General features: G+C 56.1%; 1 protein-coding gene across 5 annotated transcripts in view; it reads left to right on the forward strand.

Moving 5' to 3' along the window:
- The window catches only part of WNK2 (WNK lysine deficient protein kinase 2), a 93,656-nt gene extending 81,141 nt beyond the window's left edge, over window positions 1–12,515 (forward strand). For 2 of the 5 annotated variants that reach the window (XM_081802708.1, XM_081802709.1), the window contains 8 exons: window positions 168–229; window positions 323–1,011; window positions 2,841–3,052; window positions 3,878–4,066; window positions 4,769–4,867; window positions 10,227–10,271; window positions 11,632–11,891; window positions 12,180–12,514. In XM_081802708.1, the coding sequence (XP_081658834.1) occupies window positions 168–229; window positions 323–1,011; window positions 2,841–3,052; window positions 3,878–4,066; window positions 4,769–4,867; window positions 10,227–10,271; window positions 11,632–11,891; window positions 12,180–12,353 (1,730 nt within the window). In that variant the 3' untranslated portion in view covers window positions 12,354–12,514. Of the gene's footprint in view, window positions 1–167; window positions 230–322; window positions 1,012–2,840; window positions 3,053–3,877; window positions 4,067–4,768; window positions 4,868–10,226; window positions 10,272–11,631; window positions 11,892–12,179 lie in introns of all 5 variants that reach the window. The other 3 variants (XM_081802710.1, XM_081802711.1, XM_081802712.1) reach the window with 3 other exon arrangements.
- Window positions 12,516–17,187: the final 4,672 nt, after the last annotated feature.

Raw genomic sequence — 17,187 nt, forward strand, 5'->3', positions numbered from 1 at the left:
CCTGGAATATTTTTGGTTTTCCTAGTTGCTGAGCACAGACACTGCAGGTCCCCCTTCCTTGGGTGGGGGGCAGCCTGCCCTCTCACTGATCTGATTCAGCTTGAGGGCACCTACTCCTGCCCTTGTCCTCCACACCAACCTGAGTAACGATTTTGACGTTCCTACAGCAGAATCATCTTTGAGCCAAGTGACGGCCTCAGGCTTGCCCACAGCTCCAAGTGCTCCCCAGGTAAGGAGTGTTCTCTGAGACGCCCAGCTGGTCGGTGGGGTTTCCTCTTTGCTGGAGCGTGGTGAGAACTTTGCCTTTCCCCGCCTTCTCAAGGACGTCCCTGCTTCTGCCTTCCCTGCACATCTGGAGCCCGCAGACCGCAGCAGTGGGGTCCCTGGGGAATCCTCAGCCCAGCCCACACTGAGCATCCTGGGGACATTGACGGAAGACAGCCAGACCGGCCTCCCCCAGATGCAGGGCACTCTCGCCTCCGAGTCCCCCCAGAAGCGTCTAGGACAGCAGGACGGCAGCTCACCAGCCAAAACCGTGGGCCGGTTCTCGGTGGTCAGCATGCAGGACGAGTGGACCCTGGGCTCCCCCCACAGCCTGCGGTACTCAGCGCCCCCGGATGTGTACCTGAAGGAGGCCCCCCACAGCCCCGACGTGAAGCTGGCTGTGCGGCGGGCGCAGACAGCCTCGTCCATCGAGGTCGGCGCGGGTGAGCCGGTGTCCAGTGACTCTGGGGATGAGTGTCCGCGCAGGAGGCCCCCCGCGCAGAAGCATGCCTCCCTGCCCAGTGGCGGCAGCGTGGCCAGTGACTTGGTGAAGAAGGCCACCACCTTCCTGCACAGGTCCTCGCGGGCCGGCTCCCCGGGGCCGGAGACACCCAGCAGAGTGGGCGTGAAGGTGCCCACCATCAGCGTGACCTCCTTCCACTCCCAGTCATCCTACATCAGCAGCGACAACGACTCAGAGATTGAGGATGCGGACATCAGGAAGGAGCTGCAGAGTCTTCGGGAGAAGTAGGTCCTGAGAAGCAGGCACTGGGGGCGGCTCGGGGAAGTGTCCGCAGCTGAAGCCGGGGATCCCGCCGTGTCCCCCTGGGGCTGCCTGTGCTGGGGACAGGGCAGAGGCGAGAGCCCTGCCGCGGCTTGATCTGGCCCCTGCTCTCTTGTGGCGGCCCTCGGTGGGCTGGCACTCTCCCCTAGCAAGTGTGACTTGCCCCGCTGTGTTGGGGACGCTCTTATTCCTTCCCCCTGCTCCGGCCCTGCACTCCAGCCTCCCTCCGACCTGTCCCAGCCGCTGTGTCAGGACCAGCCCTAGGGCACTTGCCAGGCGCTCGTAACCCCCTCCTCCTGGTGCCCCGGGCAGCCAGCCGCTGAGCCCTGGCACGGAGCAAGCACTGGACTCGGAGGCAGGAGGTGCTCGGTCCAGGGATGGATGTCCTTGTGGGGCATCGGGGGGTGAGGGGCTCACCTGTATACTCTCACTGCGGGGGTGGTCGCCCTGGGAGCCTGCGGTCCACAGCAACGAGGGGGGCCGGGGGAGGGGCTGGGGCCAGCTGCCGCCGGCTCCCAGGGCGCAGGGCCTGGAGGTAGGGGCGGGACCAGATCCAGAAGGGTTTGGGGGGTGTCTGAGGAAGCGGGGCGTCAGCGGTAAGTCCAGGCTCTTGCCTGCTGGAGGGGCATGGATCCCAGTGGAAAGGGGAGACCGTTTAGGAGGGGGCAGGGAGATTCTGTACCTGAATTGAGGGGAGCTGATGGCACCTGATAGAAGGTAGCCTTGCTTGCTCAGACCCCGTGGGCACTGTGGGGGACAGTGGTGCCCGGCCCGGGCTGGGGGGCACTTGTGGTTCTTAGAGCCCCAGGAACCCTGCGCTTTGAGATGCCTGCCGCAGCCCGAGGAACAGGAGCCTCCGAGTGGGGGTCTCCCCCAGGTCCTCCTGAGTCAAATGCTCCAGGTGACCTGCCATCCCTCTCCCCCTCAGCAATTTCACCTCAAAATATCACCCCATCAGAGGCGAATCTGATGCAGAAAGCAATCTGCTGTTTAGAATCATCTTCCTAAAGTCTCGCAGGCATTGAGGATAACAGAGGTGAAATCAGAATTTGCTTCCTGTGGTCCAGCCACGAGAAACCCCCGTTTCCCAACCACGCACTGAGAAGATGGGCCCCGGGTGTGGCGGAGGGGCTGAGCCCCCTGACCAGGGCAGCCAGGCCCATCAGACACGTCTGAGGGGCTGGCATCAGGCCCAGGGTTTTTAGGCGGGCAAGCACGGTGGCTGTGGGCTAGGCCAGTGGGTCCCCTTCTCTGGCTTGTTCTAGAAGCTTCCCTCGCCCACAGTCAGTAATTGCACCTGGGTCTTCATGGCCGTGTATCCAGGGCGTGGAATTGGCTGTGCAGGGCGCCCCCCTGGCAGGACCCTGGCTGCTCCTTGCTCACGTGGCGTCATCTGCAGCGCCTCCCCTATGGCTCCCTCACTCAGGAATGACACTTTGCTGGAAGGGCTGAGGCAGCCTCTCAGTTCTGGCTGTTTTTCTCTTCACTGGGGTTTGTAGGGTGTGTGTTGTGAGCGTAGATGTGAACTCCCCAACCACTAAAAGCGGCAGCGTCGTGAGAACTTGAATCTCCTGAGGCTCTTCCTCGTGCCCTCAGCGTCGTTGGGGGTGTGTGTGTGCAGGAGACCCCCAGCGGGGCCCTCTTGGTGCAGAGGAAGACTGAAAGTCTTGAATGCACCTGTTGCCTCTGAGCGGTCCTGGTCCGTGGGCCCTGCGGCTGCGCGCCCTGCCTGCCTGCCCAGGGCTCTGGTGGACAGCTCAGGATGCCCACCGCCCTCCCTTCCCTCCTGCAGGCACCTGAAGGAGATCTCGGAGCTGCAAAGCCAGCAAAAGCAGGAGATCGAGGCTCTGTACCGCCGCCTGGGCAAGCCGCTGCCCCCCAACCTGGGCCTCTTCCACACGGCCCCTCCCGCCGGCCGCAGGAGAAAGAGCAAGAGCAAGCTGAAGGCGGGGAAGCTGCTCAACCCGCTGGTGCAGCAGCTCAAGGTCGTGGCCTCCAGCACAGGTCTGTGCCCTCCCGGCCGTCCGCTGGGCGGGCGGGGGCAGGCGCCCACCCCTGGAAGAGCACGTCTTGGATCTCCCTTCATGGGGGCCGGGAAGCCTTTGCAGGTGTGAAGGGCCAGGCCGCTGGCCCCCCGTGAGTCGGGCCTGCTCGCATCTCTCAGCCGCCTGGGGGCTGCCCGGTGCGCGGGAGGCGGTGGCTCAGGTCTCTCGCCTGCCCACCCCCTGCAGGGCGCTGCCTGGGTCTGGGCTGCTTCCTCTGGCCATTTTTCAGGCACCTGTCACCTGCTGAAAGTGGGGAGTAGAGCAGACGGGGACGGGGGCTGGGGGGGGACGCCCAGGCACGGAGGGTGCACACCGACCCCCGCACTCTGCGGCCGAGACCGAATGAGCTGGAATCCCCCAGCGTGCCGGGCGGGAAGCCGGCTGCAAGCTGCCCTCTTGGTGTCATGGGGGTCCCGCAGGGTACACGGCCGGGAACTGCAAGTTACACAGGTTATGTGAATTCCAGGAGGATTCCTAAAGCAGACTGGAAACTGGTTAGAGTGAGCAGGTCCGTCACAGGCCTCCTGAACCCGGGTGTGCCTCTCCAGACGTGCCGTGGTCCTGGCTCCGCACAGCACGCCTTAAGCCTGGCAGGGCGTGGGCAGTCGGTCTCGAATTTCCTGACACCTGCACTCGGCCGCTAGGCCCCGTGCCCTTTGCCTGCAGCGACTCCGCTTCCCCAAGGTCACCCAGCAACGAGCAGGGAGGACAGATGCACTCCGCGCTGGCTGGTCTGACCCGCAGCGCCTCACTGTGCCCGTCACCCCTTCTCCCCCTCCCCCAGGTCACTTGTCAGACTGCAGCAGAGCCCCTCCTGCTAAGGACCCTGCCCAAGCCGGGGCAGGGCCCGCGGCAGCTTCAGACCCGTGTGGGAAGGCAGTTCAGACCCAGCAGCCCTGCTCCATGCGGGCCTCCCTGTCTGCAGACATCTGCTCCGGCTTAGCCAGTGATGGAGGCGGAGCGCACGGCCCAGGTGATTCCCAGCTTGCCCGTCTCCGAGCATGTGCTAGCCGCGCAGGGCCCCCGTGGAGTGAGGGGGCGAGAGCAGCTGCAGAGGCTGCCCACAGCTTCGGGAGGAAAAGCCGGTAGACGTAGCCTCTGAGTAAAGAGAGTGGGTGGCCCACCCGTCCCCGAGTCCGGCTGCGTGCGGCTCAGCGGGAGGCGTGCTTTGCTAGAGCCGCCCCGGGGAAGGCGCCGGGACCGCCTGGCAGACGGGTGTCGGCCGTGTGCTCCGTGCCGGTCCCCAGGCACTGGCCCGGCTGCCTGCTAAACACGGGGCCTTCTGTCCGGAGGGACGGCTGGGGGGATGTGAGGGCTCGGCTTCCGAGCTGGGGGTTTGCCTCGAGGAGGAAGTGTTCGTCACCTCGGCCGTGGGCGCAGCAGCTGCGCGAGCAGGGGCTCCATCCCCACCATCTCTGTCCAGAGAAGTCGTGGGGACCGCTGACGGCGCCCGCCCCGGCCGCCCCGCACGCCCTCCCAGGGTCCGCTTCTCTTGTGCTCCAGCGGTGCCTCCTTTCCATTACGTGGTCGGCGGCCGTGGTCCTCCGGGCTGGGCTAGGCACAGCCGTGGATGCTAGGTGACGAGGCTGATGTGGCTGGTGGTGTGAGGCACGAGTCCCAGAGACTGTACTTGATGCCTGTCTCTTTGTTCTCTTCCCTCTATATTCATTTGCAGGCTGGACGGTTTACCACCCAACGTCTGAGAGACTGACCTATAAGTCTAGTAGCAAACCTCGCGCTCGATTCCTCAGTGGACCCGTGTCTGTGTCCATCTGTCTGTATTTGTTCTTTGTATTTTATCACCTCCTGGCCCTTGGTTTCTCCCTGCCCCTCCCTGTCTTCATCACCTTCCGTACATTCTGTAGGATGCCTCCCCACCCACTGCAGCCACCGTTCACCACCAAGCGCAGGGCCCTGCCCACACCCGCCCTCCTGGCCCCCAACGGGCCGGCGCATGCACTCAGCTCACGCCCGGGACCAGAAGCATGTGCAGCGGCTCGCCCGCCCCCGGCCTCAGGCCCCCTGCCCCCCAGGCCCCCGAAGCGCTCTGCGTTTTTCTCCTCACCCGTTTGTTTAATTTTGTATTTTTTGCGTTGGACGTAGTTTTATTTCTGTTGCAATTGTGGTGCCTACGCACGTCCACTGTCCCCAGTTCCAGCGACAACAAAAAGACAGCCCCGGCCTTCTCTAGACGCGTGGTGTGTCTCACACGCGTCTGGATTCTGAAGACTTGCATGTAGCGAGCTGAGACAGTTCTAGAAGGTCACTGGAGGGTGTGACTTCTGTACAAGGGCTGCAGCACTCAGCACCGTTACCCCACGCCCGCTCCCTGCATGTGGAAAGGCTGAGAGAAGGTGCTCCAGCTGGGACACCCCGCCCCTCCCTGCGCTCTGGGCACCTGGGGAACCTCTCGGGGTCCTGGCAAGTCCCGGCCTCCACGCTGGCTCTCCCTGTGGCCCGGCCCCTCCTGGTCTCTAGCTGGAGCACTTGACTTGGTGAACCGCTCTCACCTCACAGACCTGACACGAAGTCGGTCACACAGCTCCTCCGAGCTCTGCTCAGCCAAACCTCAGCCCCGGTGGCCCTCAGATTCCTGGGATGTCCTGCTGGCACCCAGGACTCCTGTCCAGGAAGGGCGCACCTGCTCAGGGCCATCCAAAGTTATTTCCTCCCTCAGAACGATTGGAAAATGAATCCAAAGCTGTGGGGTTTTCAGGTTTTTGTTTAACACAAAAATTAAACTTCGCTCAATTGGGTTGGAAACGCTGGTTTGGGGCACGTGGCTTTTTGCTGGTACAATAAAGATACATTGTGTTTGTCGGGACCTGAGGCCACGTCCACGGTGGGCATCCATCCCCATCAGAGGGGCCATGTCACCCTCCCCCAGGTAGCAGAGGTCAGAGGCACAGAACCACAGCGATTCCCAGGGACTGTCCAGTGGTCCTCGTCTCCTAACAGGTGTCCCAACTGAGCCGTTGGTTAGCTGCTGAGCTGGGGCGGGGGGGGTGAGGTCTGAGCGCATCCCTCTCCCTGGGTCACTCGCCGGTCCTCTTCTGCCCGAGAGCGCGTGGCTGTCTCCTGGGGACAATGTGGGGAGGGCACCTGGGTCTCCGGGCATCTCGTGGTCCGATGGGCGGTTGCATTGCTGCTGGGAACAGCTCTGGTCAGGCGCGGGAAGGGAGTGGTTAGAGCAGGTGGTGTTTTCCCTGGGGTGTGTGGGGTGGAAAGGTGTGAGCGGTCAGGCACCCTGTGCTCCTCTCAGGTCCCCGCTCCACGTTCATACCCGCGTGGTTCTGCATTCTTGTTTAGGGGCCTTCATTTGTTTTGCTGTTGTTATTCCAAGATTAAAAAAAAAATTGGAGGCACATCAGGGACAAGTGGTTTAGGCTTTACTTCTGTCTCTGTGGCCAAGAGGAAAGGAACATGCAAGGCAGGGCTTGGTGGCGGCCGGGGCACCTGGCCCAGGGGGGCTGATTTTGGGTGGTGGTGTGTGCCGGCCTGGTGGCCTCGTCTTCTCCGGTGCTATGCACCCCGTGACGTCGCTGTTTCTATAATGGTCCTTTTCAAGCACGACTTGGCCGAGCTCTTGGTTGCCTCGGCCACAGCGCGGCCCCCACAGGCTCTGAGGTTGCTGGTCAGGAGAGCACGTGGCAGATTGTGTCCCCTGCAGACGCGTGGCCTAAGGGTGTGTGAAGACGCACCCTCCAGGCCGTGTGCGCCGGGGTCTGCCCAGCCCGCGGCCTCTCCGGGAGCCAGTCGCCTGCTTTCCTGCTGACTGGGGAGCTCGGAGGCCCGAGGAGGCTGCGCAGGTACCCGTGAAAGCCTGGTCACAGCCCCAAGGGCCGAGACGTGGCAGAGAGAAGGGCATTCAGGGCAGGGCTGCGGGAAGACCCCGAGGTGGGCCTGCTCTGGGGCCTGGGCGTCCGGGATCCGGGCCAGCGGCAAGGGGGGGCTGCAGCCGCGGGATGTGGGTGCAGCTGGTGCGGCCTGCAGCTAGAGAAGCCCAGGGGCCTTCTGTGCCCGGCCTTGCATGGCTCCGGGAAAACAGTCTGTGTTAAGTTACAAGACTATAACAGTTCTGTGATGTGCAGAGTCCCTGAGGGCACCCGGGCCGGGTCGGAGACGAGCAGGGCGCCAGGAGGGGACACCATGCGGGAAAGGCGGCCGGGCCTGGGAGGAAGAGCGTGCAAAGGGCAAAGCCTGGGTGCCTCCTCGGGGTGGGCCCCCGGACGGGCCGGCTGTTGGGAGGGGAGGGCCGGCCCCCACGGAGCGCAGACAGGGTGAGGCCCTGGGCACAGACACCTCCTTGTGGCCGATGGGAGGGCTTAGGGCAACCTGGGGCCCACGTTTCGGGATTCGGGGGCGCGGCATCAGGCGCCCCCCCACCCCCCCCTTTGGCTCCTGCTGAGACCCAGGCGCCAACGGCTCCGGGGCATCTGCACGGCGAGCTTCGGATGTGCGTTCTCGCGCACCGTCAGCCTGCCGTCCATGCAGCAGCGGCTCTGTCCCTGCGGCCCCCGAGGCCCTGCCCTCGCCCTGTGCTGTCCTGGACCCTCCCTGTGGGGACCCGCTGCACGGGGCCTGGGAGACGGCCTTCGGGCGCCCGGGCTGGGCTGTCCTTGGGGCAGTTGCGCAGGGCAGGGCAGAGCAGGGACGCCTCCCATTTCGTGCTTCACGGGCTAGTTCGGGCACTTTGCTCGGCGCGGTGAGGACTTGATGGCTCGTTACAGAGAAACCCTGAGGTGGGCCTGCTCTGGGGCCAGCTCGTATGGTGCTGGCGCCAGGACTGAGCATCTGGTGCCACTGTGCAGGGCGAACCCGACCGGCTGGTGGCGGGCCTCCTCACGGGGCGAGCAGGGAGACCCCCGGCTGGTCTGCGCCGAGGCCACCGCCCCTGGAGCCCCCCGTGAGCCGCCTCAGCATTTGAAGGCCGTGGCAAGTGTGCTGAGGGCCCCGAGGCCCGGCCCCCCCCCCAGCAGTCTGTCCGTGGCAGAGAAGCTTGGATTTGCGGCATCTTCCTGGCAGCCAGGCGAGGGTCAGGATGGTGGCGGTGCCTGGCAGGGCTGGCCGTCCACACAGAAACAGCTTGCGTGTCCCCTCCAGAGATCCCCGGCCCTTTCGCAGCCTGGGAGAACATTTCCCAGCAGCTGGCCACATGGCTCTCCATCTGCAGCCCCGCCCAGGTGGAAGCTTCCCCAGGTAGTTCTGGGCCTCAAGCCGGCTCTTCCCAAGGCCTTGGCTAAGGACAGAAGTCCTGCAGGGGAGGCCTCCTGCCGCGTATGGGTTTCCTGTGGGTCCGTGCGTCCCCGGTGCCCCTGCGTTGCGGCCCGGGCAGGAGTGCAGTGTGTGCGCTGGCGTGGAGGGAGCTGCGTGGGGCTGGGTGGAGTGTGCATCAGCCATCTGCGTGCTGGGCGTCAGGGCAGGGCACAGGCACTGGGGAGGAGGTTCAGGGGACCCCCGAGGATGGGCAGGGCTGTGGCATGAGCGAGGGCTCGTCGCCAGACACGTCCGTGCTCGGCTGCGGCTCTGCACTGTGCGGACGGCACGATCTTGGTGTGGAGTCCGTTTCTGATCAGAAGCTCACTGAGGGCGGGGAGTGTCTGTGCTCCCTGTGGGCCCTGCCCAGTGAGGGTGTGCAGGCCTCTGTGGGCCAGTGTTGCTCTCCAGCTCTGAGCATGGGGGCCGGTGGCCCCACCTCTGGGGCCCTGACTTCAGGCCCAGGCTTCTCTGGTGGTTCCCAGCAGGCAGCTCCTGTTGTTCTTGTCGAGAGGATGGTGGGAATCAGCCCCGAAAGAACGCGCGGCTGTCAGGCTGCGGGGAGCTGGCTGGCTGGCTGACCCCGTGTCCTTGGGCCGTCTGTATGGGACTGCTGAGGCCACAGGATCTGGCTGGGGAAGTCCGCCTCACCTGTTGCCCTGCACAGTCAGAGCCTGGGACCCGAGTGCCACGGAGGCCCCAAAGGGCCCAGTGCTCCCAGTGGGATTCCATGCAGGACACAGACCGGCAAAGGCCCTGCAGAGCTCCCACTGAGAGACGACTGGTCCGGACCACTCCTGCCTGGCCCCTTCGTTGTTATTGCACATTACAGACCCCAACAGAACATCATCTCCCTTTTGAACTAGAAGAACAATTCATTTGGAGCCTGGGCTGACCTTTGTCCTCTCTTCTCAAACACAGAGGTGGCAAGCTGCCTTCCCTGGCAAGGTGCAAGGCAACTCCTCAGGGAGTCGGGGGTGGGGGGGGTCCTGCTCAGGTGAGGGGCTGGGGCAGGAACGCCAACCCTTTCTGACCCTCTCTGATAGCGCAGCCTTGCTGAGTGACCTTGGGGACGCCCGAGCCGTTCTTGCCCGTCCCACTGTGCCTGCCCGGCTCCCTGAAGGGCCAGCTCGTCTGCCCTCCGGGTGGGCACTGACCGTCAGGACGTGCTGGGCAGCACGGACAGCCTCCAGGACCGCAGGGCCTGACGCTTAGTGAAGGAAGAGTGACGAGCCTCTCCCTGTCCCAGTGGACTCGGGATACCAGATGAGGCAGCAGCAGCGCAGGAAATTGGGGCCAGCCCTGCTTCCCGCCTCCCCAGATAGGACCCCTGTACTTTCCCTCCGACGTGTACCACTGGTCTGGTCATGGCAGCCGCCTGGGATCTGGGATTGGCCTCAAACCTGCAAAACAATGTATCTTTTTGCACTTGGAAAACAATCTCCCATGGGCCTATGGGGCAGGCAGAGCCGGGGGGCTCCACTGAGCTCTCCTGGCTGACTTTTAGGGTGTTTTTTGCCCCAATCAGTGGGGCTCCAGAAGCCTCTTGTTTGAAAACCAACTGGTGTGCTTTGCTTTTTTGTTTTTTTTCTTTTTTCTTTTTTTTTTTTTTTGAATACGCTTTTAGAGACACACTCACTTCTACCTGAAGCTTGGGGCCTGGCCCTGCACTTCCGCCCCTCGGCGAAGCTCACGTGAACCCGCACACTGACTCGGGGCCGCCCGGTTAGCCCAGGTGGCTGGTCCCCTCTCTGAAGCGCTGGCCTTTGCTCTTCCTTGCACACTGATGACTTGTGCTTAGAGTGTGGTGGCTCGTCCCCCGTGTGTGCTGTCCTGCCTAACCCTGTGGTCTTGTGTCGTTTCTTCTTCCCTTGCAGGGTCTGCCCTGAAGCGTCTCTGTCTAGGCAAAGAGCACAGCAGTCGTAATTATCGGGTTTTTTACCCCTTGTCTGCTCTCCATCGCATGGGCTTTCATGTGGCTAGTGCACATCAGGGTCTCCGCGGCCGGCGGGCGCGCGTCTGCTCCGCGCCCACCCTCCAGGGGCACTGCTTTGCCTCTGCCTGGAGGGAAAGCCATCCACGGGTGCCCCTCGCGTCTCCATGGCTCCTAGAATCTATGTGTCCTGGCCAGTTGACACGCTGACACTCCCCTTCCCCGGAACGTCCACACATTACCAATCGTTAATTGGCTCCTTTTCCAAAACCGTAGGAATGAGTATGTCCTTGAAGTGCTAAAGATGAGTGCCCCCGAGGAGAGATGCCTGGATGAAATGGGTATCAGTCCACCTAGGCCGCCCACCACCCTCACCTCACACCTTTTTTTTTTTTCCCCTCCTTTTTTCTTTTCTGGCTGAAACATTCATGTAGAAATAGCTCTGTGTGTGTTAAATTCCATCACTAATATTGAACTGTTTGTGTCTGCTTTTTCATTGCTAGCCACTCTAGACTACATTTTGCAACGGCTTGTTTGAGGAGATGGTCGTTACGCTATTTTTTTAATGCAGAAACATTTTAAATGGGCTTATTCTAAATTGCTCATCAAAAATTCTATGTTGTGGGGGTGGGGGTCACAGTCTAAAAAGAACTAAAAAGTCCCATATTGGTCATTTAAAATTAATCCTTCAGTGAAGCAGATGAGTGTGACTTCTCTGTGCGGCCTCCCCTCCCCGAACCACAGCCCCCGGGCCTCCCGGTTCCTGCTGGTGCGGACACTCTGCACCCCGCAAACGGTTCCGAGCTTGGGGGCCCAAAGTTGAAGGTGTCGGGTGTTTGCACTCTTTATTAATACCTTCCTTACATGCTCTGGTGAGGAGAGGCACAATTTTGTGTCTTAAACTCCCAAACCACTAATCCACTAGCATTCCGACGACCAAGCCTCTCAGGCCTCTTCCCTTTGCCGGGGGGATGGCAGTGGCTACCGCGGGCTGAGCGCTCGGCATTCTCACGTGTGTTCCCGCTCAGGGCGCAGAAGCCTGGGGGTCTGCCCCCAGTTTTCTGAGCTCCCTCACGGGGGAGTCTGGGGTTCCTGGGCAGCATGGGCAGAGCGGATGCCGAGTAAGGCTGGCAGCGTCTCGGGTCCTGTCCTTTGGCCTGGCACGGCCTAGTCCTTACGGCCTGTGGACAGGTTCCAAAGTGTCTAAAGCTGGCACACGGGCCCCCAAATGCAGACCATCTCCTGAAGCAAGGTGTTGCCTGGCCTAAGCAAGACCACTGTATGAATGATGCAGCAGGTCGGCGGCGCTGTGTGCAGGTCGCCAACCCGGCCTGTGTGTGCTTCCCCAGGGTCCTCCACCAGCAGCCTGGTCCCCGGCCCCGAGCCGGGCCCCCAGCCCACCCTGCACGTCCAGGCCCAGGCAAACAACAGCAACAACAAGACAGGCACCTTCACGGACGACCTGCACAAGCTGGTGGACGAGTGGACGAGCAAGACGGTGGGGGCCACCCAGCTGAAGCCCTCGCTCAACCAGCTGAAGCAGACGCAGAGGCTGCACGGCCTGGAGGTCACGGCGGGCTGGCCCCCGGCTGCGGGCGAGGCGCAGGCCGTAAGTGGGGCGCAGCGGGCGCGGGCTGCCTGGGTGGAAGGGGCGCGGGGCTGCCGTCTCGGGCTCCGTCGTGCGATGCGTCCCCGTGACGGCGCTGGGCCAGCTTCACCACCTGCCGGGAGGAGCGGTCCCTGCTCGGGCTTCAGGGGGCGGTTGTGCAAGGTGGTGTCCCTTCTTCCTGGAATGTTTAGCAGAGCCCACTGGTGACCCCGTCTGGTCTGCGAGGTCTTTCTGTGAGTGCGGGAGGTTCCCTGTGACCTTTTGTTTTGAAAACTTTCAAACATACAGAAGTGTTGGAAATTGCACAGTGAGCGTGCGTGGGCCCCCGCCCACACGCCGTGGCTGGCATTTTGCTGTGTTGCTCACACCTCTCCGTCCCCTGAGGGTAAGGTTTTCGTTACGGGTTCAATTCCTTTTATACTTTCTGTGCCATTTGGATTTTCTGTTTTTTCTTTCTGTTAAGCCCTGCTTTTCTAACATTTGGTAAATACTTCAATTTAAGTTTTCAAATTAATTGACGTAAGCTGCTCATAACATCCTGTCTTCGCAGTTTGTAGTGATGTTGTGTTTTTTGTTTCTGATGGTGGCTTTTGCGCACGTGCCCCTCCCTCCCTCTCCCGTGCAGCCTCCTTAGGGGCTCATAAACCTTATTAGCCTCCTCAAAGAACTCGTTTTGGCTCTGATAATACTTTTTATGTGTCATTAGTTTCTCCTTTTATTATCTCCTTCCATGTCTGGGCGGCTTTTGGTGTTCGAGAATGTTTGAGATGTGCAGGTCATTGATTTCCAGCCTTTTCGGTTTTATAATACAGGCGTTCAACCTATAAAAATCCCTCTCATGGTTTTATCTGGATCCTAAAGATTTTGATGATATATAGCATTTTCTTTAACCTTCAGTTCAAATTATTTTGTAATTTCCACTGTGGTTGGAAGCAATATAGTTATTAATTTCCTCATACTCTTTTTATTACTGCTTTTTAGCCTAACTGAACCGTGTAAGAGAACTGACTTTGGGTGTTTGCCGTTCTTTAAAATGTGCTGGGACTGGCTTTTCGGCCCAGTTGTCAGTCCGTCTTGTCCGCTGTGGCCCCAGTGCTCTCTGCACTCCTGCCAAACACGCGGTGCCCGAGCCTCCCTGTGTCCTCCAAGTGACCAGTGACAGCAGCTCTCTTCAGACAGCGGCAGCCCTGGAGCCCTAATGCCTCAAACCCCCTCTCTGGTATATTCTGTCATCAAGTTGAGAGTCCTCAGCCCGGCCCCCTGGCCCCGCGGGGTCCTCCCCCTGGGCCCGGGCGGGCGAGTCTCCCTGTCGCCGTCACTCCAGCACACGGGCTCTCATACCCATGCAGGCCGTACCCCATCTCACCAGCTCGCTAGTCTCCTTGTTGGAAAGGCAGGGAGTCTTACCAAGATTTTTTAAAATATTTTTTATTTTTACTGTGGTAAATCTATATAACATGACGTTCACCATTTCAGTTATTTTTAAGTGTGTAATTCAGTAGTACTCCACGTGTTCACAATGTTGTGCGGCCATCACACCATCCATTTCTAAAACTTTCTTCATCCCAAATAGAAACCTCTAAGAAAAATACTCTCCAGGCCCCGTCTCTGGTGCCTCTGCTTATCCAGCCCCTATTAACTTTCATTCTACTTTCTGTGGACAGAAGTGGCATCATGTAGTGTTTGCCCTTTCCTGTCTGGCTCATTTCACTCAGCATAATGTTTTCAACGTACAGCTGTGCCGCAGGTTGACTTTACTCTTTTGGGGGATGAGAAGGAAACAGGGAACATAGCAGTATTGTAATAAACTTATCATGGTGAGCATTTTGTAACGTATATGCATCTTGAATCACAACGTTGTACGCCTTAAACTAAGTTAATTTAGTATTTTATGTCAACTATACTTCAGTTAAAATTTAAAAATTATTTCTTTTTCCAATTTTTTAATTGCAAAATATATGACATAAAATTTGCCATCTTAGCCCTTTTTAAGTGCTAGTTTTAAGTGCATTAAGCATTAATATTGTTCAACCATCATCCCCATGCATCTCCAGAGTTTTTTCATCTTGCAAAACTGAAACTCTGTCCTCATTGAAAAAGAACTTCCCACCCACCCCCCACCCCCATCAGTCCCTGGCAGCCACAATCCTACTTTCTGTCTGTACAGATTTGACTACTGTAGGTTCCTATAGAAGTGGAGTACTACAGCATTTGTCTTTTTGTGACTGGCTTATTTCACTCACCATAATGTCCTCAAGGTTCATCCATATTATAGCATGTGTCGAAATGTCCTTCTTTTTAAGGCTGGATGATACTCCAATGTATGTGCACACCACACTGTATCCATTTATTTACTGAAGGACACTTGGGTTGCTTCTACCTATGAGCCATCGTGAGCGCTGCTGCCGTGAACTAGGTGTGCAAGTGTCGCTTTTTGAGTCTCTGCTTTCAGTTCCTTTGCAAGAATGCCCAGAAGCAGAATCACTGCATCATATGGTAATTCTGTTTTTAACTCTTTGAGGAATTGCGCAGTTTTCCACAGTGGCTTTGCCCCTTTACATTCCTGCCAGCAGTGCACGAGGGTTTGTTTCTCTTCATTCTTGCCAACACTTTTTGTTTTGTTTGTTTTTAATAGTAGCCATCCTAATACCACTGTGGTGTCTCACTGTGGTTTTGATTACTATTTCCCTAATGATGAGGGATGTGGAGCCTCTTTTCATGTGATTACTGGCCATTTGTAGATCTTCTTTAGAGAAATAGCAGTTCAAGTCCTTTGCCTGTTTTTCTAATCGGTTGTTTGTTTTATTGAGTTTTAGGAGTTCTCTGTGTTTTCTGGATTTTAATCCCTTATCAGATAATGTGATCTGCAAATACTTTTTCCCGTTCTATGGATTGCCTTTTTACTCTGTGGACAGTGTCTTTTTTCTTTTAGATTTATTTATTTGAGAGAGAGAGAAAAAACACAAGTGGAAGGGAGGGGCAGAGGGAGACGGTGAAGCAGACTCCCTGCTGAGCAGGGCACCTGACATGGGGCTCCATCCCAGGACTCCAGGATCATGACCTGAGCCGAAGGCAGATGCTTAACCGACTGAGCCACCCAGGTGCCCCCGGACAGTGTCTTTTGATGCACCAAGTTTTTAATTTTCACGAAGACCAGTTTATCTGTTTTTTCTTTTGTCGCCCATCTCCTCGGTGTCATAGCCAAGAAATTATTGCCAAATCCAATGTTGTGAAACTTTCCCATTTCTTTCTAAGAGTTTAGTAATTTTAGCTCTTATGTTAGGCCTTTCATCCAGTTTAATTTCTATATATGGTATGAGGTAAGGGTTCAAGAATCATGCTTTTGCATGTGAATAACCAGTTTTCCCAGCACCATTTGTTGAAAAGGCTTTCCTTTCCCCCACCAAATGGACCTTGTACTCTTGTTGAATATGAGTTGACTATATTTGCAAAGGTTTATTTCTTGGCACTCTGTTCTGTTTCACTGGTATATATGTCTCTCCTTTTTCTAGTATCACATCGTTTTGATTTCTGTAGCTTTGTAGTAAGTTTTGAAATCAAGAAGTGTGAGTCTTCCAACTGTAATTTTTCAAGATTGTTTTGGTTATTTGGGGTCCCTTCAGAATCCATATGAATTTTGGGATGGGTTTTTCTATTTCTTGAAAAAATGCCATTGGGAATTTAACAGTGATTGCAATGAATCTGGAGATCACTTTAGGTAGTACTGACAGGAACAGTGGAAGTCTTCCAATCCATGACCACAGGGTGTCTTTCTATTTATTTATGTCTTAATTTCCTTTGGCAGTTGTGTGGCTTTCAGTGTGTAAGTCTTTCAACTCCTTAAAGTTATTCCTAAATATTTTACGATTTTCCTGCTATTGTAAAAGTAACTGCTTTAATTTCCTTTCAGATTGTTCATTGTTAGTGTATAGCAATGCAGCTGATTTTGTAACCTGCAGCTTTGCTGAATTCATGAATTAGCTCTGTGTGTGTGTGTCTGTGTGTGCACATGTGTGCGTGCATTCTTTAGGGTTATCTACATGTAAGATTTTGTCATCTCTGACAGGGATCATTTTACTTCTTCCTTTCCAATTTGGATGCCTTTTTTTTCTTGCCTAATTTCTGTGGCTAGAACTTCTAATATTATATTGAATAGAAGTGGCAAAAACGGGTGTGCTTTTCTTGTTCTTTCTTGAAGGAAAAACTTACAGACTTTCACCGTTGAGTATATGTTAGCTATGGGTTTTCATATATGGTCTTTATCATGTTGAGGGAGTTCTGTTCTGTTTGTAGTTTGTTGCGTGCTTTTATTATGAAAGAGAGCTGGATATTGTCAAATACTTTTTCTGCATTAAATGAGATGATTATAGGTTTCTTTATTCTTCATCTTGTTAATGGTGTATTACCTTGATTGATTTTCATGTTAAACCACCCTTGCATTAATTCCTGGGATAAATCCTACCTGGTCATGGTGTATATGCTCCTGTTTTGCTACTGAATTCAGCGTGCTAATATTTTATTGAGGATTTTTGCATAAATATTTATTGGGGTATCAGTCTATAATTTTCTTGTGATGTCTTTATCTGGCCGTGGTAGTAGGTTAATGCTGGCCACATAGAATGAGTTAGGAATTATTCCTATGTCTTCAACTCTTGGAAGAGTTTGAGAAAGAGTGGTGTTAATTCTTTAAAAGTCTGGTTTCTCGTTGTTGAGAGGTTTTTGATTACTAATTTAATCTCACTACATGTTTTAAGTCTGATTTTCTGTTCTTGAGTCAGCTCTGGTAGTTTGTGTGTTTCTGGACATTTTTCTATTTCATGTAAATCATCCAGTTTCGTTGCTAAAACTTTGTCAGTTTGCTGATCTATTCAAAGAACTGACTTGTGGTTTCATTTGTAATTCATTTGCTTTATTTTTTCATTATGACTTCCTATTTTCTACTTTGTTTATTATGTAAAGTTAGATTATTGATTTAAGATCTTGTTCAATGTAGCGTTTACAACTATAAGTTTGCTTCTAAGAAGTTCTTTTGCTTTACCTCATAAATGTTTATATGTATTGTGTTTTCCTTTTCATTTGTCTAAAGTTATTTTTTTTATTATGTTATGTTAATCACCATACATTATTAGTTTTTGATGTAGTGTTCCATGATTCATTGTTTGCATATAACACCCAGTGCTCCAATTCAGTACATGCCCTCTTTAATACCCATCACCAGGCTAACCCATCCCTCCACCACCCTCCCGTCTAGAACCCTCAGTTTGTTTCTCAGAGTCCATAGTCTCTCATGGTTCGT

Source organism: Leptonychotes weddellii, chromosome 14 (assembly GCF_054177405.1).
Source record: "Leptonychotes weddellii isolate Sample4059 chromosome 14, ASM5417740v2, whole genome shotgun sequence".
In the NCBI taxonomy this organism is placed as follows: domain Eukaryota; kingdom Metazoa; phylum Chordata; class Mammalia; order Carnivora; family Phocidae; genus Leptonychotes; species Leptonychotes weddellii.